This window comes from Somniosus microcephalus, chromosome 1, assembly GCF_052327205.1.
Source record: "Somniosus microcephalus isolate GS21.2 chromosome 1, FLI_Smic_1.0, whole genome shotgun sequence".
Lineage (NCBI taxonomy): Eukaryota > Metazoa > Chordata > Chondrichthyes > Squaliformes > Somniosidae > Somniosus > Somniosus microcephalus.
The window spans coordinates 189,522,634-189,547,382 of record NC_140987.1 but is presented as its reverse complement, the minus strand read 5'-3'; the positions used below and the strand labels follow the sequence as shown (position 1 = coordinate 189,547,382).

The 24,749-nt window shown below is 49.2% G+C and overlaps 1 protein-coding gene across 5 annotated transcripts in view; it reads right to left on the bottom strand.

The window, feature by feature from the left end:
- Positions 1–24,749, bottom strand: part of mctp1a (multiple C2 domains, transmembrane 1a) — a 960,306-nt gene that overhangs the window by 638,123 nt on the left and 297,434 nt on the right. For all 5 annotated transcript variants that reach the window (XR_015078481.1, XM_085988645.1, XM_085988632.1 and 2 more), the window contains one exon: positions 10,577–10,691. Coding sequence is in view for 4 of the 5 variants with exons in the window: in XM_085988645.1 (XP_085844771.1) it covers positions 10,577–10,691 (115 nt within the window). In the remaining variant the exon portion in view is untranslated. The remainder of the gene's footprint in view (positions 1–10,576; positions 10,692–24,749) is intronic.

The following is a 24,749-nucleotide window of genomic DNA, read 5'->3' as shown; positions in this document are numbered from 1 at the left end:
CATGGGAATGTACCAAAAGGACTGGGAGTTAGGCTGACTTAAATGTACTGGGTTTTGGCCTAATATGGGTTTCCAGGATGGGCTGTTGGCAGAAGAGCCTCCAGCTATTCCAAACAAAAGCCATCGGCATAAGGGAGGGCAGGGTCTGGGATCCCCTACCTCAGGTGTTCTGTGGTTGAGGAACAGAACCCCTCCCTGGGACAAACAACCTCCACTGGATTTTCCAGCCTCTCTCCTAGATGTTCCCCTAGTGGTACAAGCACCTGCCAATGACATTAAAAGAGGGGACCTTCCCCTGACCTTGCAAACTTTGGTGTAGTCAGCATTGGAGGTTCTAGGCAGGCACATAACAGCATTTATGTTGTGATCACTTCCCTTCCCCTGATTTTCAGTCCCAACGTCTCTAAGATTAAAAAAAAGTATAAGAATTGTTACAATCTCTCCTAAAATGATTACATTTCCCTGTATGGCAGGGTTATCCAAACATTTTGAATTAGCGGGCCACTGAGCTGTGTGCCACAGAGCAACCAATCACCTCTGCTAAATTAATAAATAATACACAACAAAGGCCTCTCCCTCTTCCCACCCCTCACCTAAACTGTATATCTTCTTCTTCTTAGGCAGTCCCTCAGAACCGAGGATGACTTGCTTCCACATTAAAAATGAGTTCTCAGGTGACTGATGAGTCCAATGCGGGACCTACAGTCTATGTCACAGGTGGGGCAGACAGTGGTTCAAGGGATGCTGTTGGGGTTGTCCATGAGAGTCCTGACGTTCCAGGTCCAGAACTTCATTTTAAAGGGTGGAAGATGCCTGTGCGTGAATTCTTTTAACGTGGGGTGGCTGTTGCACATCAGCTACCACACGGGCTTGACAGAGCAAGGTCTTGGTTCAATGGCAAGGGGATCCAAGACAATTGGAGACCAGGCTCTGCAACATCGGCCTAGCACACACACACAAACATACTCCTACTGTCCTCCTCCCTCCTTCCCACAGGTCCTCTCTGCCTGGGTTTCGTAGGATGCATTGTGGTCCTCCCGACCTCGCTGTTGGCCCATGCCGCACCTTCTTTTGGTCCCGACCCCACTGCTGGTCTATGCTGTGCCACTCCTGGGCCTTGACCTCGCTGCTGGGCTCGTCTTTGCTCCTGGGTCCTGGCCTCGGACATGGATGATGTTGTCTCTCACAGGATCAAATTAGCACTGATATTCTCGTGATCCCTGGCCCCGAACTCCACTCGCGATCTGCTAGTCACTAGATCACTAGTCCAGTGGAGAAGCGTAGTCTCTAAACTGTATATATGGTGTTACTGACTGAAATTGATGTTCCATTTCTATTTTATGTTAAGCGCCTTGAGACATTTTTCTACCCTTCCATCTGCCTGGCCCAGGATATTTACTTATCTACTCACAGGAATGGAGAGTGAGGGCGGGGAGGGGGTGGGGGGCAGCGGAGTTGGAGTATGATATCCTTCCATCTGAAGATTTCCGAGTGGGGAGGCGGTGGTAGTGCTCAACTTCTGTCTGGATCAAGCAATGATCTTAGGGAGCAGGAGGAGGGAAGGCTGTAATTTCTCCAGTCTTTCAGCTACCAGTAGATAGAAACATTATCTTGGGGAAGGAGGGTTTTCAACAATTCCAGGTGCCAGATTATCTCACTGGGGGAGGGGGGAGCGATCATTTGTTCCCAGTGAGGGGAGGGGATCTATTTGAAAGCTCTTGTGATAGTTTCCCGGGATTTAGTGAGTTAGTTGTGGAATCATCACTGTTTCACTGGCCAATGGAGTTTTAAAATGAGAACTGGGAGATTAGAACAGCAAGCGCCAAGCTCTGCAGTACTGCCACATCCAGTCGTGAATGGTGGTGGACAATTAAACAACTAACAGGAGGAGGAGGCTCCATGAATATCCCCATCCTCAATGATGGTGGGGCCCAGCACGTGAGTGCAAAGACAAGACTGAAGCATTTGCAACCATCTTCAGCCAGAAGTGCCAAGTGGATGATCCATATCGGCCTCCTCCTGAGGTCCCCACCATCACAGAAGCCAGACTTCAGCCAATTTGAGTCACTCCACGTGATATCAAGAAATGGCTGAGTGCACTGGATACAGCAAAGGCTATGGGCCCCGACAACATCCTGGCTATTGTGCTGAAGACTTGTGCTCCAGAACTAGCCGCGCCTCTAGCCAAGCTGTTCCAGTGCAGTTACAACACTGGCATCTACCTGACAATGTGGAAAACTGCCCAGGTATGTCCTGTCCACAAAAAGCAGGACAAATCCAATCCGGCCATTTACCGCCCCATCAGTCTACTCTCAATCATCAGCAAAGTGATCGAAGGTGTCGTCGACAGTGCTATCAAGCGGTACTTACTCACCAATAACCGGCTCACCGATGCTCAGTTTGGGTTCCGCCAGGACCACTCAACTCCAGACCTCATTACAGCTTTGGTCCAAACATGGACAAAAGAGCTGAATTCCAGAGGTGAGGTGAGAGTAACTGCCCTTGACATCAAGGCAGCAGTTGACCAAGTGTGGCATCAAGGAGCCCTAGTAAAACTGAAATCAATGGGAATCGGTGGGGGGGGGGGGGGAGCTCCACTGGAGTCATACCTAGCACAAAGGAAGATGGTTGTGGTTGTTGGAGGTCAATCATCTCAGCCCCAGGATATCGCTGCAGGAGTTCCTCAAGTCTGGAGATGCCGGAGTTGGACTGGGGTGGACAAATGTAAGAAGTCACACAACACCAGGTTATAGTCCAACAGCTTTATTTGAAGTCACAAGCTTTCGGAGCGCTGCTCCTTCGTCAGGTGACGAAGGAGCAGCGCTCCGAAAGCTTGTGACTTCAAATAAAGCTGTTGGACTATAACCTGGTGTTGTGGGAGTTCCTCAAGGAAGTGTCCTAGGCCCCAACCATCTTCAGCTGCTTCATCAATGACCTTCCTTCCATCATAAGGTCAGAAATGGGAATGTTCGCTGATGACTGCACAGTGTTCAGTGCCATTCACAACTCCTCAGATAATGAATCAGTCCATGCCCACATGCACCTGGATGACATTCAGGCTTGGGCTGATAGGTGTCAGGTAACATTCGCACCACACAAGTGCCAGGCAATGACCATCTCCAACAAGCAAGAGTCTAACCACCGCCCCTTGACATTCAACGGCATTACCATCGCCGAATCTCCCACCATCAACATCCTGGGAGTCACCATTGACCAGAAACTTAACTGGACCAGCCACATAAATACTGTGACAACAAGAGCAGGTCAGAGGCTGGGCATTCTGCGGCGAGTGTCTCACCTCCTGACTCCCCAAAGCCTTTCCACCAATTACAAGGCACATGTACGGAGTGTGGTAGAATACTCTCCACTTGCCTGGATGAGTGCAGCTCCAACAACACTCAAGGAGTGCGACACCATCCAAGACAAAGCAGCCCGCTTGATTGGCAACCCATCCACCACCTTAAACATTCACACCCTCCACCACCGGCGTACCGTGGCTGCAATCTACAAGATGCATTGCAGCAACTCGCCAAGGCTTCTTCGGCAGCACCTTCCAAACCCGTGGCCTCTACCACCTAGAAGGACAAGGGCAGCAGGCGCATGGGAACACCACCATCTCCAAGTTCCCCTCCAAGTCAAAGACCATCCTGACTTGGAAGTATATCGACATTCCTTCATTGTCGCTGGGTCAAAATCCTGGCGCTCCCTACCTAACAGCACTGTGGGAGTACCTTCACCACACGGACTGCAGTGGTTCAAGAAGTCAGCTCACCACCACCTTCTCAAGGGCAATTACGGATGGGCAATGAATGCAAGCATTGCCAGCGATGCCCAGATCCCATGAATGAATTTTAAAAAGTTGGTCAGGGTATGAAATCTGAAAAATCTCCTAAAAGCCATCATTGAGCATGGTAAGACAGCTACTCTACAAATATTTACTTTATAAACTCCTTGTATTTTCTTAGTGTATCCATGCACTTCCAATTTTTTCAGGATATAGCACAAGTATTGGTAAAGAGCCATCTGGTGGCCAATGTGTGCAATACAATTCAGACTGAAATGGTCAGAAACCAGGTAATCTAGTAACGTTATGTGACATTTTACATTATTATTACAGCACCATCTACAGGCATAGCAGCTGTTTCATGGAATTCTGTGACCACCTACAGGTTTTAATATACAACAGTTGTTTGAACTATCAACTCTCTTCAGAGAGGGCTTTCCTTGTTTAATATGGTGTCATGTTTTGGGGTTTTTACATGAGATATTTTCTCATTTTCTGTGTCACCAGCCACTCCCATAAGCTGCCTATGATTCTGAATGTACCTTTTTCTGCCCAATATCTAGTTAAACAACAGTAAGACATAGGAATCATAACAGAGAGCCCTTACTCTGTACAGCGACTACTGAATGTATCATCTGCTGCCACAAGATTTCCTTTTTAAAAAGGGGTCTAAAAAATGTCGGCCTCTTTGAGGCTCTCATATATGCACGTCTGCTGGAGGCCTCCTTCCCATCAGGTTTCCATGGCTGTGCTGTGGACCTGTCATTCAGCACACCTTACAGTCGGAAAATGGCTCCGCTTTACACGAGGCTCCCACCTGCTTTCAATGGGAGCTCTTTGGCCCACAAATCTCGTTCCATTTTCTGAGCACTATTGCCTTGTTTTTGGATGGAAACAGGATTGTGAAGTGACTAAAATCGACCCCAGTGCCATTACTTCCATGAAGTCTAGTTAAATGTGCCAAGTTTCACACCATCACTTTAGGCTCCAACAGGGTGAATGGTCATTATAAAGCTTACTCCCGTAGGTGTAGCTAAGGTTGACTTTGTTGGACCTCTTCATGTGATAAGAAGGATAATTATTGCTTATTGATATTCACTGACAACTTCCCCAAATAGGTTGACATAATAGCTAAGGTAGCTGCTGCAGAGTTAGAGCAGGGAATTATGTAACTTACGTGGTGTCTGACTAGGGTGCAGCATTTACAAGGGCAGCATTCAAAGAGGCAACCAAGGCACTGGAAATGAAACACCACATAAGGAAGCCTCATCATCCTTGGTCAAATCTATAGTAATCTGGGATGTTATGATTAAGGTTATCCACCAGGTGGTGCTGTAGCCAATGCTGCTGCTAAGGTCAAAGGTTTGCTTCCTGTTAAGGTCAGAGGTTTGCTTCCTGTCAAGGTCAGCAAAGGTGAAATGCCAGGATGCAGGCATGATGTTTGTTACTCTGTTTGTTAATAAAGTACTCGTGTTAATTCTACGATATCGCCTCTTCGCGTCCTTGTCTCACTACATGGATTTATCACAAAATCAAACTAAGAAAATAAACTGAATAACCTAGACTACCACAAGGGCCTATGTAGGCCAGAAACACAACCATGTCGCTTTACTGCAATTTGCTATTAGAACAGTACCTTATGCTAATACAGGTGACACACTGACACTTTTTCTCTTTGGAAGGAATTTTGTAACCCCTCTCAACTTGGCTGCAAATCCTAGATTGTCCAATGGAGAGTCTAATGGCCCCTACAAGGCCCACCTGAAGATGAGGTTGGAAGGAACGGATTAGCTGGTAAAGGACCACTTGACGGTGGCTCGTCATTAAAACAGAAACATTATGACAAAAGATGGCAGCCAATTTGTTTTCACATCAGCAACTTGGTGAAAGCCAGGACTCATCCTAGATTGATGTCAGTGCAAAGTACCAGGGCTAAACTAACTGTGAACCACAATGGACCAGAAGGGGTACTTCGAAAGTTATCCAACATGAATTATAGGATTCTGAGGTTAGATACAAACGTGATTACTGTTGTCTTCCACGTGTGTGGCATGCTTCTGTACTGGAAATGAGAAAGCGTTCATGCAGGAGTAAGGAGAATGGTAGCATAGTGGTAATGTCAATGGGCAAGTAATCCAGAGACCGGGACTAATGATTCAGAGATTTGAGTTCAAATCCCACCATGGCAGCTGGGGAATTTAAATTCAGTTAATTAAATAAATCTGGAATAAAATGCTAGTATCAGTAATGGTGACCATGAAAGTATCGGATTGTCATAAAAACCCATCTAGTTCACTAATGCTCTTTAGGGAAGGAAATCTGCTGTCCTTACCTGGTCTGGCCTATATGTGATTCCAGACCCACAGCAATGTGGTTGACTCTTTGCCCTCTGAAATGGCCTAGCAAGCCGCTCAGTTGTAACAAACTGCTGTGCAACAAAATAATAAAAATGAGACCACTCGGCATCGGCTACAGACATGGCAACGGCCCAGTCAACCCTGCAAAGTCCTCCTCACCAACATCTTGGGGACTTGTGCCAAAATTGGAAGAGCTGTCCCACAGACTAGTCAAGCAACAGCCTGACATACTCATACTCACAGAATCATACCTTTCAGCCAATGTCCCAAAATCCTCCATCACCATCCCTGGGTATGTCCTGTCCCACCGGCAGGACAGACCCACCAGGGGTGGCAGCACAGTGGTATACAGTCAGGAAGGAGTGGCCCTGGGAGTCCTCAACATTGACTCCAGACCCCATGAATTCTCATGGCTTCAGGTTTAAGCATGGGCAAGGAAACCTCCTGCTGATTAGCACCTACCGCCCTCCATCAGCTCATGAATTAGTACTCCGCCATGTTGAACACCACTTGGAAGAAGCACTGAGACTAGCAAGGGCACAGAATGTACTCTGGGTGGGGGACTTCAATGTCCATCACCAAGAGTGGCTTGGCAGCACCACTGCTGACCAAGTCCTGAAGGACATAGCTGGCAGTCTGGGCCTGCGACAGGTGATGAGAGAACCAACATGAGGGAAAAACCGACTTGACCTCGTCCTCACCAATCTATCTGTCCAGACAGTTATTGGTAGCAGTGACCACCGCACAGTCATTGTGGAGACAAAGTCCCGTCTTCACACTGAGGACAGCCTCCATCGTGTTGTGTGGCACTACCACCGTGCTAAATGGGATAGATTCAGAACAGAACTAGCAGCTCAAAACTGGGAATCCATGAAGCACTGTGGGCCATCAGCAGCAGCAGAATTGTATTCCACCACAATCTGTTACCTCATGGCCCAGCATATCCCTCACTCTACCATTACCACCAAGCCAGGGGACCAATCCTGGTTCAATAAGGAGTGTAGAAGAGCATGCCAGGAGCAGCACCAGGCATACCTAAAAATGAGGTGCCAACCTGGGGAAGCTGCAACACAGCACTACATGCATGCTAAAAAGCGGAAGCAGCATGCTATAGACAGGGCTAAGCGATCCAACAATCAACGGATCCCGGACATCCCCATCCTCAATGATGGTGGAGCCTAGCACGTGAGTGCAAAAGACAAGGCTGAAGCGTTTGCAACCATCTTCAGCCAGAAGTGCCGAGTGGATGATCCATATCGGACCACTCCTGAGGTCCCCACCATCACAGAAGCCAGTCTTCAGCCAATTCGATTCACTCCACGTGATATCAAGAAACGGCTGAGCGCACAGGATACAGCAAAGGCTATGGGCCCCATCAACATCCCGGCTATCGTGCTGAAGACTTGTGCTCCAGAACTAGCCGCGCCTCTAGCCAAGCTTTCCCAGTACAGCTACAACACTGGCATCTATCCCACAATGTGGAAAACTGCCCAGGCATGTCCTGTCCATAAAAAGGACAAATCCAATCTGGCCAATTACCACCCCATCAGTCTACTCTCAATCGTCAGCAAAGTGATGGAAGGTGTCATCGACAGTGCTATCAAGCGGCACTTACTTACCAATAACCTGCTCACTGATGCCCAGTTTGGGTTTCGCCAAGACCACTCGGCTCCCGATCTCATTACAGCCTTGGTCCAAACATGGACAAAGGAGCTGAATTCCAGAGGAGAGGTGAGAGTGACTGCCCTTGACATCCAGGCAGCATTTGACTGAGTGTGGCATGAAGGAGCCCTAGTAAAACTGAAGTCAATGGGAATCAGGGGGAAAACTCTCCACTGGCTGGAGTCATACCTAGCACAAAGGAAGATGGTTGTGGTGATTGAAGGTCAATCATCACAGCCCCAGGACATTGCTGCAGGAGTTCCTCAGTGCAGTGTCTTAGGCCCAACCATCTTCAGCTGCTTCATCAATGAACTAGCCTCCAGGTCAGAAATCGGGATGTTCACTGATGACTGCACAGTGTTCAGTGCCATTCACAACTCCTCAGATAATGAAGCAGTCCATGCCCGCATGCAACAAGACCTGGACGACATTCAGGCTTGGGCTGATATGTGGCAGGTAACATTCGCGCCACAGAAGTGCCAGGCAATGACTATCTCCAACAAGTGAGCGTCTAACCACTGCCCCTTGACATTCAATGGCATTACCATCGCTGAATCCCCCACCATCAACATCCTGGGGGTCATCGTTGACCAGAAACTTAAATGAACCAGCCACATAAATACTGTGGCAACAAGAGCAGGTGAGAGGCTAGGTATTCTGCGGCAAGTGTCTCACCTCCTGATTCCCCAAAGCCTTTCCACCATCTACAAGGCACAATTAAGGAGTGTGATGGAATACTCTCCACTTGCCTGGATGAGTGCAGCGCCAACAACACTCAAGAAGCTCGACACCATCCAGGACAAAGCAGCCCGCTTGATTGGCACCCTATCTACTACCTTAAACATTCACACCCTCCACTACCGGCATACTGTGGCTGCAGTGTGTACCATCTACAAGATGCAGTGCAGCAACTCGCCAAGGCTTCTTCGACAGCACCTCCCAAACCCATGACCTCTTCCACCTAGAAGGACAAGGGCAGCTGGCGCATGGGAACACCACCACCTCCAAGTTCCCTTCCAAGTTACACACCATCCTGACTTGGAAGTATATCGCCGATGCTTTATCGTCGCTGGGTCAAAATCCTGGAACTCCCTACCTAAAAGCACTGTGGGAGTACCTTCACCACACGGACTGCAGCGGTTCAAGAAGGTGGCTCACCACCACCTTCTCAAGGGCAATTAGGGATGGGCAATAAATGCTGGCCTTCCCAGCGACACCCTCATCCCATAAAACATATTTTCAAAGGCAAGAAGTTACTAGAAAATCCTAAAGTCACTACAGAGAGGGAAAAGTTCTCATCTTTGTCTTCATTGCCATGATCAATGTTATATTCTGGGCCACCTTCTAATGTTCAGTTAGCAGAGATACTACCAGTGAGTTTGAGCAGGGTGAAATCTTTGGCAGATATATTTGAAGAAGCAGAATTAGATGATAGTGTGTCTACACAGTGGTGGGATGCCAGAGTGGAGGTCACCTGATGGATCAGAAGAGATTGATAAATTATCATAACCTAAGAGGAATGATGATGTTTCAGATACTTAATCTTCATATTCTCCTGTCTCTGAGAAAGAGCAGGATGTGTCATCCACCAAACTGATTACGACCTCGGTTAACCACCAAGGTTAGAGTAAGTCAGCGGAGAACTACATTACATTCAAAAGACAGCTTAACAACTACACTGGACAACTTCAATTTATATGTTGGCCCGTAATTTGCGGTCAGCGACGAAGCAAAGGCATTCGCCGCTGGCCCTTAAGTAGGCTTGCCACAAACGTCTCGTGATCTCTGTGGTGAAAGGTTCAGCTTTTCTGGCGTGCAATTGAAATCAGTGTAAGTTAATGGGGTTTCCCTAATGCGAGCTGCTGCGACGTCAACAAGCTGTCTAAGCAGCCAATCACAATGCAGAATGCTCACAGACCGGGAACCAGGAAGTGAATAAGCTCCTTTTATTCTAACTTTTTTAAAATGTTAGAGAGCAAAACAAAGATTGGGGCTCTCACATGGGGAAAAGGTAAACCTAAAATAAAGAGGAACATTTTTCTTTAAATAATTTTTTTTTCAAGTTCCTTAAAAAATTTAATTTTTATTAAAATGGACAAATTTGACACTCTACAAAATTAAAATTTGTTTCTCAGGGCCATAATGTTTGTTTAACAGTCAATACACTGTTACAACCCCAGTTACACCAAATCCAAAAGGGTCTGACTTTTAATGGGGTATTTAACAGCGATATTACCACGGAAGTGCCAAAGTTTTCATCTGTTTCCCCGATTTCACAGATTACACTGATTGCCGGCTGTTGCCGGGGTGGGGCGGAAACACAGTGCAGCCAATGTAGGAGCAATGAATGACTGAACGCAACTTCAGGATTCCTGCATTAGGATGCACATACGCTAAACCCTGAAGTTGTGATCAGTTTCAAAAGGGGTAATAACAGCAAACACTGTTTGTTTGTAGTTATTACCCACCGCAAATTCTGGGCCAATGCCTTTAAAATAGAAAAACACATTCCAATGCCTGTGAACTTACCCAGACATGTCACTTATGAAACTAAAAATCATATTATGCCAATTTGCAACTCTCTGAGTAAGAAACTTGTTGCTTATGGTGTACTGTGGCTATTGTACTTCAATAAACATTTACTGACAGTAGCAGTAGAATTTCAGTCCAATGTTGTGTCGGGGTCACACTCTTCAGTGAGTTTAATTCTTTAAAGCAAGTAATAGTTTTATATTAATAAAAGAAACCATGTCCCTCTGTTTCCGTTTCTTACCTCCACGATCCCGTATTGCTAGATTGTGGCCACTCTTTAGCCGAATGTTCAGCTGGTACATTCCTCTGTTTGCTGAAGGGAGATCTGTATTACTTGATCCAAGTGCTTGATTCCCCTGAACAAAGAAAACGAAAAAGAAACAGGGTCAATTGAAAGACTACTATTGAGATACTGAAGAAAAAAAAATTGCCTTGAAGGCAGCAATATTTTTTGTAAGATATGTTATATGTTTTCACTTTTTCTCCTTCAGCATGTCCCTGCAGCATGCAGCATTGCCAGCAGGGAAAGTCCTGCTCTATAGTGCTGATCTAAAGCTGGCTGTTAAGAGGTGAGAGCGAGCAGTTCGGTGTCGCTCTCCTTCCAGATTTCCCTTCTTCTCTCAGAGGAAACCGATGACCTCTGCTTACCCACCATGGCACATCCGAGATGGTAATTCATCCCATACAGAGAATCCTGGGCACCCTCTGCAAATAAATCTTGCAACAGATTAAAAACAAATATATTGACATTTTTAAAAATTTCAAAGTAGGAAATCCTCAAACTCCCTGCAAAGGTTTGCTTCCACCTGCCATTATTGGCCCAGAAATTCGGGTCTCCACGGGTGAGTATGCGCTGGGTACTCACCTGTGGGCCCGATGGAAGTGCCGGTTTCCTGCATGCACTGCGCATGCGCGGGAAACCGGCACTTCCGTTCCTCTAAACGAAGAGGTTCAGAGGTCGAACGCGTGCGCAGGGGAGGCTGCGCGTGCGCATCAAACTTAATTTTTTTTTTACAGGTTTTCCCGGGAGGGTAAGCCTGCAGAATTTACACATTTAAAAAGCAGGCGTAAGGCCTGCTTTTTACAAGGTAAGTGGTGAATTAATTAAAATTAAAACATTTTTTCCACAGGTTTATTATTTTTAAATACTTTAAAGCAAGGTAAGTTTATTTTTAGCCCCGTTAGAATATAAAATTATTTTTTTCAAAAATTTAAATTATTGTTTAAAATAGTTATTTAATGTACTTTATCGTTTATTTAAAAAATGCAACTAAAAAATTTTTTTTTTTGAAGGTTTAGTGCTATTTGGGGGCCTGTAGTACTTATAAGTCTTGACAGCACTTCCTGTCAAGACTTATGAATGGAGCATTCCCTGCTCCGATTGGCTGCCCATGGCCCACGTGATCCCAGGGGACGCATTGAACTAACTGCGCCCCTGGGATACGCAAGCACTGCGCGCCGGCAGCTGGAGCAGGCCCCAGATCGGAATTCCATGGGGCCCTACAGCTCAACGGCCGACGCGCAAGCTAAGTGCAGGTCGGGGGCTTGCACCTGCGGGAAGCCCCCGACCCAAATTTCTGGGCCAATATTTCCAATTACCGTATTGCATTCAATATTGAGGAAAAATCACAGTTGTGTCCACTGATCGAGGATATGAACACAAGTGGAAAGCAAGTGCTCAGGATTCGGCTGTTTTGTTCTTGTCAGTTTTACCTCACTATACAACGGTTGCCTTCTCCTCCTCCCTCCATTAGTTGATGCCAATGTGATGGTACATAGGGAAAGTCAAAAAGTCCCACTTACGCAAAGAGAAACTGCTAATGGCGATATTATCTGCTTTTATGTTAGGGAAGGGAAACAAGTTGCCCACAGCTAAACTTACATGTTAAAGTGCTACAGTAGTTAGAACTAAATCAGGAACAAATGGGGATGCAGTAAAGACATCAGGTTAGCATATAATGAATTTGATTGTACTGTAAATTGAAAATGTGCTTCAAGAACATTCTTAATAATGTAAATTGGTTGCTGACTATATAAAGTAGCTATGTTGATTAGCGAATTTCAATTACAAACACTTAAGGTGCTCTAAGTATATTCCTGTATGCATTATTTTACACAGTGTAAGGCCCATGCTCTCGTACGCTTTGGTGAAGGTGTTTACGATGGTTTGGAGTTCGAACTCCAAGTGAGCGCAGATGCAAGCGCCATCTGCATACTGTAATTCGACGACAGAGGATGCGACGACCTTGGATCTGGGCTGGAGGTGACGGAAGTTGAACAGTTTCCTGTTTGTTCTGTTAATCAGTTCCACTCCAGCGGGGAGCTTATTGAGGGTGAGATGGAGCATTGCAGCCAGGAAGATCGAGAAGAGCGTTGGTGCGATGACACAGCCTTGCTTGACCCCGGTCCGTACGCGAATTGGGTCTGTGGTGGAACTGTTGGTCAGGAACACAACAATCATGAAGCAGGCGGAGGATGGTGACAAACTTTTGAGGGCAGCCGAATTTGAGGAGGACACTCCATAATCCCTCACAGTTGACAGTGTCGAAGGCCTTTGTGAGATCAAAGAAGGCCATGTACAGTGATTGGTGCTGTTCCCTGCATTTCTCTTATAATTGACATGCGTGAAGATCATGTCCATTGTGGCCCTTAGTGGGCGGAGTCTGCATTGCGACTCTGGGAGGAGCTCTTCGGCCACAGGGAGAAGGCGATTGAGGAGGATCCTTGCGATGATTTTCCCTGTGGCAGACAGCAGGGAAACTCCTCTGTAATTACCGCAATCGGACTTGTCACCTTTCTTGAAGATGGTCACAATTACGGTGTCTCTGAGATCCCCTGGCATGGTCTCCTCCTTCCAGATAAGGGAAATGAGTTCATGAATTCGCGCCAGTAGTGCTTCTCCACCATGCTTTAGTGCCTCGGCAGGGATTCCATCTGCTCCTGAGGCCTTGTTGTTGTTCTTCAGTTGTCGATCCTCTACCAACCTGCCCCCACCACACAGTACTGCCCCCTGATTATCAAAATCCACGACAAGGCCTTGGACAACATGAACCACTTTCCATACCTTGGGAGCCTACTGTCAACAAGAGCCTACTGTCAATAGATGACGAAGTCCAACACCGCCTTCAGTGTGCCAGTGCAGTCTTCGGTCGCCTGAGGAAGAGAGTGTTTGAAGACTAGGACCTCAAACCCGGCACTATGCTCATGGTCTACAGAGCAGCAGTGATAACCGCCCTGCTGTATGTCTCAGAGACATGAACCATGTACAGCAGGCACCTCAAAGCACTGGAGGGGTACCACCAACGCTGCCTCCGCAAGATCCTAAAAAACCATTGGCAGGATAGGCGCACCAATGTCAGTGTTCTCACTCAGGCCAACATCCCTGAAGTAAATGGGAATCAGGGGGAAAATGTTTCATTGGCTGGAGTTATACCTAGCACAAAGGAAGGTGGTTGGGGTTGTTGGAGGCCAATCATCTCAGCCCCAGGACATCACTGCAGGAGTTACTCAGGGCAGTGTCCTAGGCCCAACCATCTTCAGCGCCTTCATCAATGACCCTCCCTCCATCATAGGCTCAGAAGTGCGATGTTCGCTAATGATTGCACAGTGTTCAGTTCCATTCGCAATTCCTCAGATAATGAAGCAGTCCATGTCCGCATGCAACAAGACCTGGACGATCACCAGGCTTGAGCTGATAAATGCCAACAACAGCCAAGATGCTTGACATCATCCAGGACAATGCAATCTGCTTGATTGGCATCCCATCCACCACCTCAAAAACTCACTCCCTCCACCACTGGTGCAACATGGCTGCAGTGTGTACCATCTACAAGATGCACTGCAGCAACTTGCCAAAGTTTCATTGACAGTACTTCCCAAATACGCAACCTCTACAAACTAGAAGGGCAAGGGCAGCAGGCGCATGGGAACACCACCACCTCCAAGTTCCCCTCCAAGTCACACACCATCCTGACTTGGAAATATATCACCGTTCCTTCATCGTCGCTGGGTCAAAATCCTGGAACTGCCTACCAAACAGGACTGTGAGAGTACCTTCAACATATGGATTGCAGGGGTTCAAGAAGGCAGCTCACCAACACCTTTTCAAGAGCAATTAGGAATGGACAAAATATGCTGGCCTTGCCAGCAATGCCCACATTCCGTGAATGAATAATTTTTTTTACTAAAGCCTCAGACAGTGGCCAGGGAGGGGTGTTCATGGCGGGGACTAAAGACAATTGCTTCGGCCTTCCCAATATTTAATTGGAGGATACTAAACATGGTTGCAGCTCCAACAAATAGACAGAGCCTGGGACAATATACATATCCTGCAAAAATATGTTTGCATCAAAGAACTGGTAGCTGATTGATCAAAGGAGAACAGAGGTACATGAGAATTGGTAGACCAGAAAAGGCCAAGGTCCATCTCGTTTGCCCTCTACCATCCTGGCAGTCACATGATACAATGATAATGGAGTGGTTGACTAATCATGGCAATCAATCTCTATAATTTAGTCTAAAACAAACCCAGATATGAAGTTAAGAAACCCTTCAGTGGTAGAAAACTTTGGGAACCATAGGTCTAAATTTACCTGTTCCTCCAAAGCATGCTACACTTACCACTTGCCATGTCTCAAATTACTCATATACTGTATTCAAATATATTATTTTCTGAAAGAAATCTCTTTAATTTGCATTTAAATCAATCAATAATATCTGTTTCCCTCGTCTCCATAGATGTACAAGGTATTGGTGAGACTGCACCTGCAATACTGCGTACAGTTTTGGTGTCCATACTTAAGAAAGGACATACTTGCTCTCGAGTCAGTACAAAGAAGGTTCACTCGGTTAATCCCGGGGATGAGGGGATGGACATATGAGGAGAGGTTGAGTAGATTGGGACTCTACTCATTGGAGTTCAGAAGAATGAGAGGCGATCTTATTGAAACATATAAGATTGTGAAGGGGTTGGATCGGGTGGATGCGGGGAAGATGTTCCCGATGATGGGTGAAACTAGAACTAGGGGGCATAGTCTTAGAATAAGGGGCTGCTCTTTCAAAACTGAGATGAGGAGGAACTACTTCACTCAGAGGGTGGTAGGTCCATGGAATATGCTGCCCCAAAAAGCTGTAGAAGCTACATCATTACATAAATTTAAAACAGAAATAGACAGTTTCCTAGAAGTAAAGGGAATTAAAGGTTACGGGGAGCGGGCAGGAATTTGGACATGAGTCTAGGTTCGGATCGGTCATGGCCCTGTGGGTAGCGGAGCGGGCCCAGGGGCCGTGTAGCCTGATCCTGCTCCTGTTTCGTGTGTCTAATTCTGTTAGATTCAGGAGATGGTTCTGTGATAGTGGATTGGCGGTTAGGATCAGATCAGCCATGATCTTATTGAATGGCGGAGCAGGCTCGAGGGGCTGATTGGCCTACTCCGCCCCTATTTCTTATGTTCTTATGTTCTTATGTACCAGTTGCTCACTGAAATAATGGCTCAGATTTTCCTGTCAAAACAATGGCAAGCAAAGTAACGGTGAGGCTAATGGCGTTAGCTGTCATTTATGCACAAATGGTACAGCAACCTCAGGCGAGGGGCAGATGCGCAATTAAACAGAAATATCCAAAAGTTGCTGTCCGAGTTGCGCCACTCCGCCATTAGCTTCACAAAAACAGATTCTCACTACATTGAAATGCATTGAATGATGTGGAGTTGATGTATTTGCGCGGTAGATATGAACTAAACTCGCCACAGAAAATTAAGTCTGAAATACCCTTTTAACAATGTGATAAGTGTTAATTACTGCCAATCAACCTCTCTGGCACTGAAAATTAACTATTACAAGTGTGGCATCTCATTCCTTCAGGTTTCAATTGTTGTTGGAGATTTTTTAAATGTCAAATTTAAGATTACATTTTTTTTTACTTTTCCTTTCCATCTCTTCTTTCTCGCTCTCTTAATCCAATCATTATTTCCTTCTCTTTAGTAGTTCTCTATCTGTACCTGATTCAATATTGAATTCATCCACTCTAATTTATGCTTCTCTCTCAGTCCTTGCGTTGTTAATTTCACAATCCTTCAATCTGATTGGTTAAGGAGATACAGAGTTGCTTGTCCTGTTCACACAGGACTCAGATGCTCGGTTTCCCTCACTGTGACATTATCAGCTTGTATTTTCAGCAACGTGTCATGCAAAAAATTAAAAAATCTAAACATGCGAGGGCGATGACCTGCTACAGCAAATTATGGCCGAATATTTTCACAGAATAGTTTTGAATTTACCCCTTTCAAGCGCAGGTCATGTCCTGAACAGAATATGCCACATGTTACATTGAGAAGGAAGTGCCTTACAAACTGAATAAAATTCTGCCCTGAAGGCTTCATTAGGTTGTTTTTCCAGGTACCATTGCATTGGTCATGGTAATGAGACCTAAGCACCAATTTTGGGTGATTCTCAGACCAACCATTTTGGGCGCACATAGTATGCACATCCCGCGTTTTGTGCCCATAGTCGGGAGTTAACCAATTTCTCCCACCTATAAGATTCAGATTGGCAGAAGGTGGGAAGTGGTGTTCCACAGGGATCGGTACTGGGACTATTACTACAGTATTCACCATTTACATAAACAATTTGGACTCGGGAATCGGAAGTACAATTACAAAACTTGACACCAAATTGGGGGGTACAGTTCATACTGAGGAAGACTGTGACAAAATACAAGATGTTAATAAACTTGCAGAATGGGCGTGTAAATGGTAAATTCATTTTAATATAGGTAAATGTAAGGTGGTGCATTTTGGTAGGAGGAATAAATAGGCCACAAACTCCTTGGAAAATAAGAGTCTAAATGGTGTAGAAGAGCAAAGGGATCTAGGGGTACACATTCACAAATCATTATAAGTAACTTTGCAAGGTAACAAGGTCATAAAATGCAAAGAAAGCAGTGGTGTTCATTTCTAGAGGGACTGAATTGAAAAGCAGGGAAGTTATGTTAAACTTGTATATAAAGCTTAGTTAGGCCACTGTGCACAGTTCTCGTCTCCATATTGTAAAAAGGATATAGAGGCAGGTGCAGAGAAGGTTCACAAGGATGATACCAGAACTGAGAGGATATACTTATCAGGAAAGGCTGAATCGGCTTTTCTCTAGAAAAGAGAAGGCCGAGGGGCGACCTATTAGAGATCTTTAAAATTATGAAGGGGTTGGATAGGGTAGTCACATGGAGTAATTGAGGCGAATAGATGCTTTTAAGAGGAAGGTGGATAATTATTATATATGTATATAATATAAATATAGCCAAATTTGCTGATGATACAAAGATAGGTGGGAAAGCAAGTTGTGAAGAGGATACAAAGAATCTGCAAAGGGATATAGATAGGCTAAGTGAGTGGGCAAAAATTTGGCAGATGGACTATAATGTGGGAAAATGTGAGGTTATCCACTTTTGTAGGAAAAATAAAAAAGCAAATTATTATTTAAATGGAGAGAGATTACAAAATGCTGCAGTACAGAGGGATCTGGGTGTCCTTCTACATGGAACACAAAAAGTTAGCATGCAGGTACAGCAAGTAATTAGGAAGGCAAATTGAATGTTGGCCTTCATTGCAAGGGGGATGGAGTATAAAAGTAGGGAAGTCCTGCTACAACTGTACAGGGTATTGGTGAGACCACACCTGGAGTACTGCGTACAGTTTTGGTTTCCTTATTTAAGGAAGGATATACTTGCATTGGAGGCAGTTCAGAGAAGGTTCACGAGGTTGATTCCTGAGATGAAGCGGTTGTCTTATGAAGAAAGGTTGAGCAGGTTGGGCCTATACTCATTGGAGTTCAGAAGAATGAGAGGTGATCTTATTGAAACATATAAGATGCTGAGGGGCTCGACAAGGTAGATGCAGAGAGGATGTTTCCCCTCATGGGGGTATCTAGAACCGGGGGCATAGTTTCAGAATAAAGGGTCGCCCATTTAAACCGGAGATGAGGAGGAATTTCTTCTCTCAGAGGGTCGTGACTCTTTGGAATTCTCTACCCCAGAGAGCTGTGGAGGCTGGGTCAGTGAATATATTTAAGGTGGAGATAGACAGATTTTGAACGATAAGGAAATCAAGGGTTATGGGAGCGGGCAGGGAAGTGGAGTTGAGGTCAAGATCAGATCAGTCATGATCTTATTGAATGGCGGAGCAGGCTCGAGGGGCCGAATGGCCTACTCCTGCTCCTATTTCTTATGTTCTTAAGTATATGAGGTAGAAAGGACTAGAAGGTTATGTAGATAGGGTTAGATGAAGTAGGAGGAGGCTCGTATCTATCTATCTATATATATAAATCGGTACTTCTGTCTGTCATTCTGTCTGTCATTCTGTCATTCTGTCTGTCATCGCGTGTGCGTCTGTCGGGCTATGCGCTCGAAAGTTACAGGGCGTACCTACGCGCGCGTTACCTCCAAAGAAAGCTTACGCTTCGAGACGGTTTTAAGCGTATTTACGTTTCGGCCGGGCTAAAATCGCGCCCGCGGTATCCCAAAAAACATTCAACATTCCGCTCATTAGCATCTCATTATCCGCTCATTAGCGAGGTCGACCAATCGTATGGCGGCTTGCTGCCGCGTGCGGCCGGGCCCTCCTACGGTCGAGTGACGGGACGATTGACCAATCCTACGCTTTGGCGACCTGACGGTCGACCAATCGGTGCGTGTGTGGGCGGGCCTTATCGTTCTGAACCGAGGTGAGTCGCCCTCATCTTGCTTCCGTTCTTTTTCCTGCTTTCTGCGTCTTTCTTTTCAAATATACATTTCCAGCAAAATAAAATTGAATTTATTAAATTGTTTAAAAAAAACTTCATTCATTGGTAAATATTTTTTCTAACCTCAACATTCTTTTTGCTACCTTTCCCCGTTTTTTTGTTAGGCCCTGAAAGCCTGGGCCTTTCTTGCCCAGCCAGGCCCGAGCTAGGGCTTCTGCTAAGCTCCTCACCCCTCCCCCCCGCCCCACACGCGTCACGTTACCCCGGGGCAACGGCGTCAGCCACGAGGGTCAGGGTGCGCACGCAGCAGGAGCAGCTGAGACGCGGTGTCTCTGTTCCGCGCTCGGCTCGGGCGGGGGGGGGCGGGGCTCGGCCGCCGGCCGTCCTCTCAGAGCTGCAATCGGGCTCGGCCGGGGGGGGGGGGCGGGGCTCGGGCCGCCGGCCCGTCTCTCAGAGCCGCAATCGGGCTCGGCTGGGGGGGGGCGGGGCTCGGCCGCCGGCCGTCTCTCAGAGCCGCAATCGGGCTCGGCCGGGGGGTGGGGTGGGGGCGGGGCTCGGCCCGGGCGGGGGGGGGGTGCGGGGCCTCGGCCACCGGCCGTCTCTCAGAGCCGCAATCGGGCTCGGCCGGGGGGGGGGGCGGGGGCTCGGCCGCCAGCCGTCTCTCAGAGCCGCAATCGGGCTCAGCCGGGGGGGGCTCGGAGAGCGGGGCTCTCGGCCGGGGGGGTGGGGCTCGGAGAGTGGGGCTCTCGGCCTGGGCCCCCCCCCGCCCCTTCGCCCCCCCTACCCCCCTTCCCCCCCCCACACCCCCTTCCCCCCACCACCCCCTTCCACCCCCGCCCCCCCACTTCCCCTTCCCGCCCCCCCTTCCCCTTCCTGTCCCCCCTTCCCCCCCGCCGCCCCCTTCCCCCCCGCCCCCCCACTTCCCCTTCCCCCGCCCCCCCTTCTCCCCCCCCGCCCCCTTCCCTTCCGCCCGTCCCTTTCCCCCGCCCCTTCCCCTCCCTTCCCCCCTCCCTCCCTTCCCCCCCACCCCCCCTTCCCTTCCCCCCGCCCCTTTCCCCCCTCCCTTCCCTTCCCCCCGCCCCTTCCCCCCCGCCCTCCCTTCCCCCCCCACCCCTTCCCCCCCCACCCCCCCTTCCCCCTCCCTTCCCCCGTCCCTTCCCCCTCCCTTCCCCCCTGCCCCTTTCCCCCCTCCCTTCCCTTCCCCCCTGCCCTCCCTTCCCCCCCGCTCTCTTCCCCCCACCCGCTCTCTCTCTTCCCCCCAGTCGCTCTCTCTCTTCCCCCCAGTCGCTCTCTCTACCCCCAGTCGCTCTCTCTCTTCCCCCCCAGTCGCGCTCTCTCTCTCTCTTCTCCCCCCCCCCCCAGTCGCTCTCTCTCTCTCTCTTCCAACAACAACATGCCCTCGAAAAAGCCTCGGCACCGCCGGGCACTTCAGCTAGTCTATATATATAAATCGGTCGATCTGTCTGTCTGTCATTCTGTGTCATTCTGTCTGTCATCGCGTGTGCGTCTGGCGGGGCTATGCGCTCGAAAGTTACAGGGCGTACCTACGCGCGCGTTACCTCCAAAGAAAGCTTACGCTTCCGAGACGGTTTTAAGCGTATTTACGTTTCGGCCGGGCTAAAATCGCGCCCGCGGTATCCCAAAAACATTCAACATTCCGCTCATTAGCATCTCATTATCCGCTCATTAGCGACAGAGTGACCTCGAGGTCGACCAATCGTGCGGCGGCTTGCTGCCGTGTGCGGCCGGGCCCTCCTACGGTCGAGTGACGGGACGATTGACCAATCCTACGCTTTGGTGACCTGAACGGTCGACCAATCGGTGCATGTGTGGGCGGGCCTTATTGTTCTGAACTGAGGTGAGTCGCCGCCATCTTGCTTCCATTCTTTTTCCTGCTTTCTGCGTCTTTCTTTTCAAATATACATTTCCACCAAAATAAAATTGAATTTATTAAATTGTTTTTAAAAAAATCACTCATTTGTAAACCTAACCTGAACATTCTTTTTCCTACCTTTCCCCGTTTTTTTCTTCGGCCTCAAAGCCTGCGCCTTTCTTGCCCAGCCAGGCCCGAGCTAGGTGATTGCGCTTCTGCTAAGCTCCTCACCACCACCCCCCCCCGCCGTGTCACGTTACCCAGGGCAACGGCATCAGCCACGAGGGTCAGGGTGCGCGCGCAGCAGGAGCAGGTGAGACGCGGCGTCTCTGTTCCGCGCTCGGCGGGGGGGGCGGGGCTCGGCCGCCGGCCGTCTCTCAGAGCCGCATCGGGCTCGGTGGGGGGGGGGGCGGGGCTCGGCCGCCAGCCGTCTCTCTGAGCCGCAATCGGCCTCGGCCGGGGGGGGGGGCGTGGCTCGGCCACCGGCCGTCTCTCAGAGCCGCAATCGGGCTCGGCCGGGGGGGGCGGGGCTTGGCCGCCGGCCGTCTCTCAGAGCCGCAATCGGGCTCGGCCGGGGGGGGGGGGCGGGGCTCAGCCGCCGGCCGTCTCTGAGAGCCGCAATCGGGCTCGGCCGGGGGTGGGGGGCGGGGCTCGGAGATCGAGGCTCTCGGCCGGGGGGGCGGGGCTCGGAGAGCGGGGCTCTCGGCCTGGGCCCCCCCCCGCCCCCCGCCCCTTCCCCCCCGCCCCCTTCCCCCTCGCCCCTTTACCCCCCTCCCTTTCCCCCCTCCCTCCCTTCCCCCCCGCCCTCTTCCCCCTGCCCCTTCCCCCCCGCCCCTCCACTTCCCCCCCGCTCTCTTCCCCCCACCTGCTCTCTCTTCCCCCAGTCGCTCTCTCTCTTCCCCCCAGTCGCTCTCTCTCTACCCCCCAGTCGCTCTCTCTCTTCCCCGCCAGTCGCGCTCTCTCTCTCTCTTCTCCCCCCTGCCCCAGTTGCTCTCTCTCTCTCTCTCTTCCAACAACAACATGCCCTCGAAAAAGCCTCGGCACCGCCGGGCACTTCAGCTAGTCTATATATATAAATCGGTCCTTCTGTCTGTCCTTCTGTCTATCTGTCCTGTCTGTCTGCAGGTGTGCGTCTGGGCGGCCATGCGCTCGAAAGTTACAGGGCGTACCTACGCGTGCGTTACGTCGAAAGAAAGCTTACCTTTCCAAACGGTTTTAAGCGTATTTACGTTTCGGCCGGGCTAGAATCGCGCGTTCCGCTCATTAGCATCTCATTATCCGCTCATTAGCGACAGAGTGACCTCGAGCTCGACCAATCATACGCCGGGTTGCTGGCGTGTGCTGCTGGGCCAATCGGTGCGTGTGTGGGCGGGCCTTATCGTTCTGAACCGAGGTGAGTAGCCGCCATCTTGCTTCCATTCTTTTTCCTGCTTTCTGCGTCTTTCTTTTCAAATATACATTTCCAGCAAAAAAAAAGTTGCTTTTAAAACACAAATTGTTTTTTAAAAAAGTTAATTAATTTGTAAATCTTTTGTCTAACCTCTATAATTCTCCTACCTTTCACCGTTTTTCCAGGCCCGGGGCCTAGGCTTCTCCAACTGCCAGCAGTGCAACTCTAGACCCAGGCTCCCAGCCTAGACAGAGACAAACACTGGCAGAGGGCAGAGAGGGTGTGCTGCCTCAGCTCCATTCCCGGGGTCTGTAGGTGGGGAGGCTTCATAAGCAACTGGGGTAGGTTGCAAGCCCCAAATAATAATCTGAAGATCCTGTGTTTGCAGCTGAGGAAATTTCTTCTGCAGACAGCCCCCCGGTTAACGGCAGCCATGTTTGTCAAGGAGGGCAAAAAGTTTCAGTGCGACGCCATTTTGATTCAGTGTGTAACAGAGTGCATGCGCGGCCATCTTAGTACAGGAACATAGAGTGGGTGAGGCTTCTGTGCTCCAAATCTGTGTCTGTGACAGACAATCGACTGTGTAGCTGTGCAAGGTCTGTCGCTATAGCAACAGCTTTAGCTAGAGGGCTTCAGGGCCACACCTGAGTGTTTAGAGGCTGTTGCTAAGCAACAGTGTTTGTTGTTAAATACAGAGATAAGAATCTCCGTATCTCTCAACATTAACTCTGAAGAGTGGGTGCCGGATAGCACAAAGTTTCCTGTACTTTAAGTTTATCTCCCCCCTCCCTTTCCACCCCCCACTCCCCCCTCACACCCCCTTCCCCCCCAACCCCCCTTCCCCTCCCCACACCCGCTTTCCCCCCACCACCCTCCACACCCCCTTCCCCCCACACCCCCCTCCCACACCCACTTCCCCCCAGCCCCCACCCCCTCCCCCCCACCCCCCCACCCCCCTCCCCCCCACACCCACTTCCCCCCCCAGCCCCCACCCCCCTCCCACACCCCTTCCCCCCTACACCCCCCTTCCACCCCCTTCCCCACCCCCCCTTCCCCCCCGTTCACCCCCTTCCACCCCTCCTCCCCCTCCCCACCCCCTTCCTCTCCCCCCCACCCACTTCCCCTCCCCCCACACCCCCATCTTCCCCCTCCCCTTCCCTCCCCTCCCCCCTCCCTTCCCCCCTCCCCTCCCCCCCTCCTCCCCCCTCTTCTCCCCCCTCCCCTCCCCTTCCCCTCCCCCTCCTCCTCCCCCCTCCCCTCCCTCCCTCCCTCTCTTCCCCCCTCCCTCCCTCCCTCCCTCTCTTCCCCCCTCCCCTCCCTCTCTTCCCCCCTCTCTTCCCCCCCTCCCCTCCCCCCTCCCTTCCCCCCCTTCCCCCCTCCCTTCCCCCCACCCTCCCTCCCTTCCCCCCCGCCCTCCCTTCGCCACCCCCGCCCTCCCTTCCCCCCCGCCCTCCCGTCCCCCCCGCCCTCCCTTCCCCCCCGCCCTCCCTTCCCACCCCCGTCCTCCCTTCCCCCCAGTCTCTCTCTCCCTTCCCCCCCGCCCTCTCTCTCTACCCCCCCAGTCGCTCTCTCTCTACCCCCCAGTCGCTCTCTCTCTTCCCCCCCAGTCGCGCTCTCTCTCTCTCCCTTCCAACAACAACATGCCCTCGAAAAAGCCTCGGCACCGCCGGGCACTTCAACTAGTATAGCATAAAGAAGAGCATAGACTAGTTGGGCTGAATGGCCTGTTTCAGTGCTGTAAATTCTACGTAATTCTATGTAATATTGGGTAAGGGAGATCCTTATCTATTCTGTTTCTCCCTCAAACCTGCTTACGAGTTGAAGTGGAAGCTCACAATACTCTGTGAAAGAACCTTGTAAATAAAGATTATGTAAAAAAATAAAATCTTCTTTTGTAATTCGCTACTAACTGCTAATAAGATTGGTTATATCATTAATGTCAATGTAGCGTCAAAGCTTATATACAGCATCAACAAAGCATGCCAAAGAAATGTTGATGTGCAATAATTTAGGAAGGGTAAATAATTCCATAATATATCAGTATACTTTGTCAGACTCTGATCCATACTTCAACAGAAGGACTTTTGATGTTGAAATCTGGTGCTGCTGAAATGGGGCGCAGTTTTAGTTTTGTCAATATCAGTGGTAGTTTATCCACATACTTCACCAGAGTGCGTATCACCCAGACTTTGCGCACTGAAGATCCTCTATTGCCGATGCCTGTGTGCAGGCAGTGGGTGACAAATCTGGTTCTAATATCAAAGTACTTGTAGAGAATCTGAAAAAGTCAGTATATGTTCATGTAATTAAGTAACTCTGGTGTGTGAAAAGAGCTGGATAATGGTGAACAATTTATTTTTAAACAATTCTTCTCTTTGGTTTCTCTGTGTTATACATCACCTTTGTTTGAGACAATAG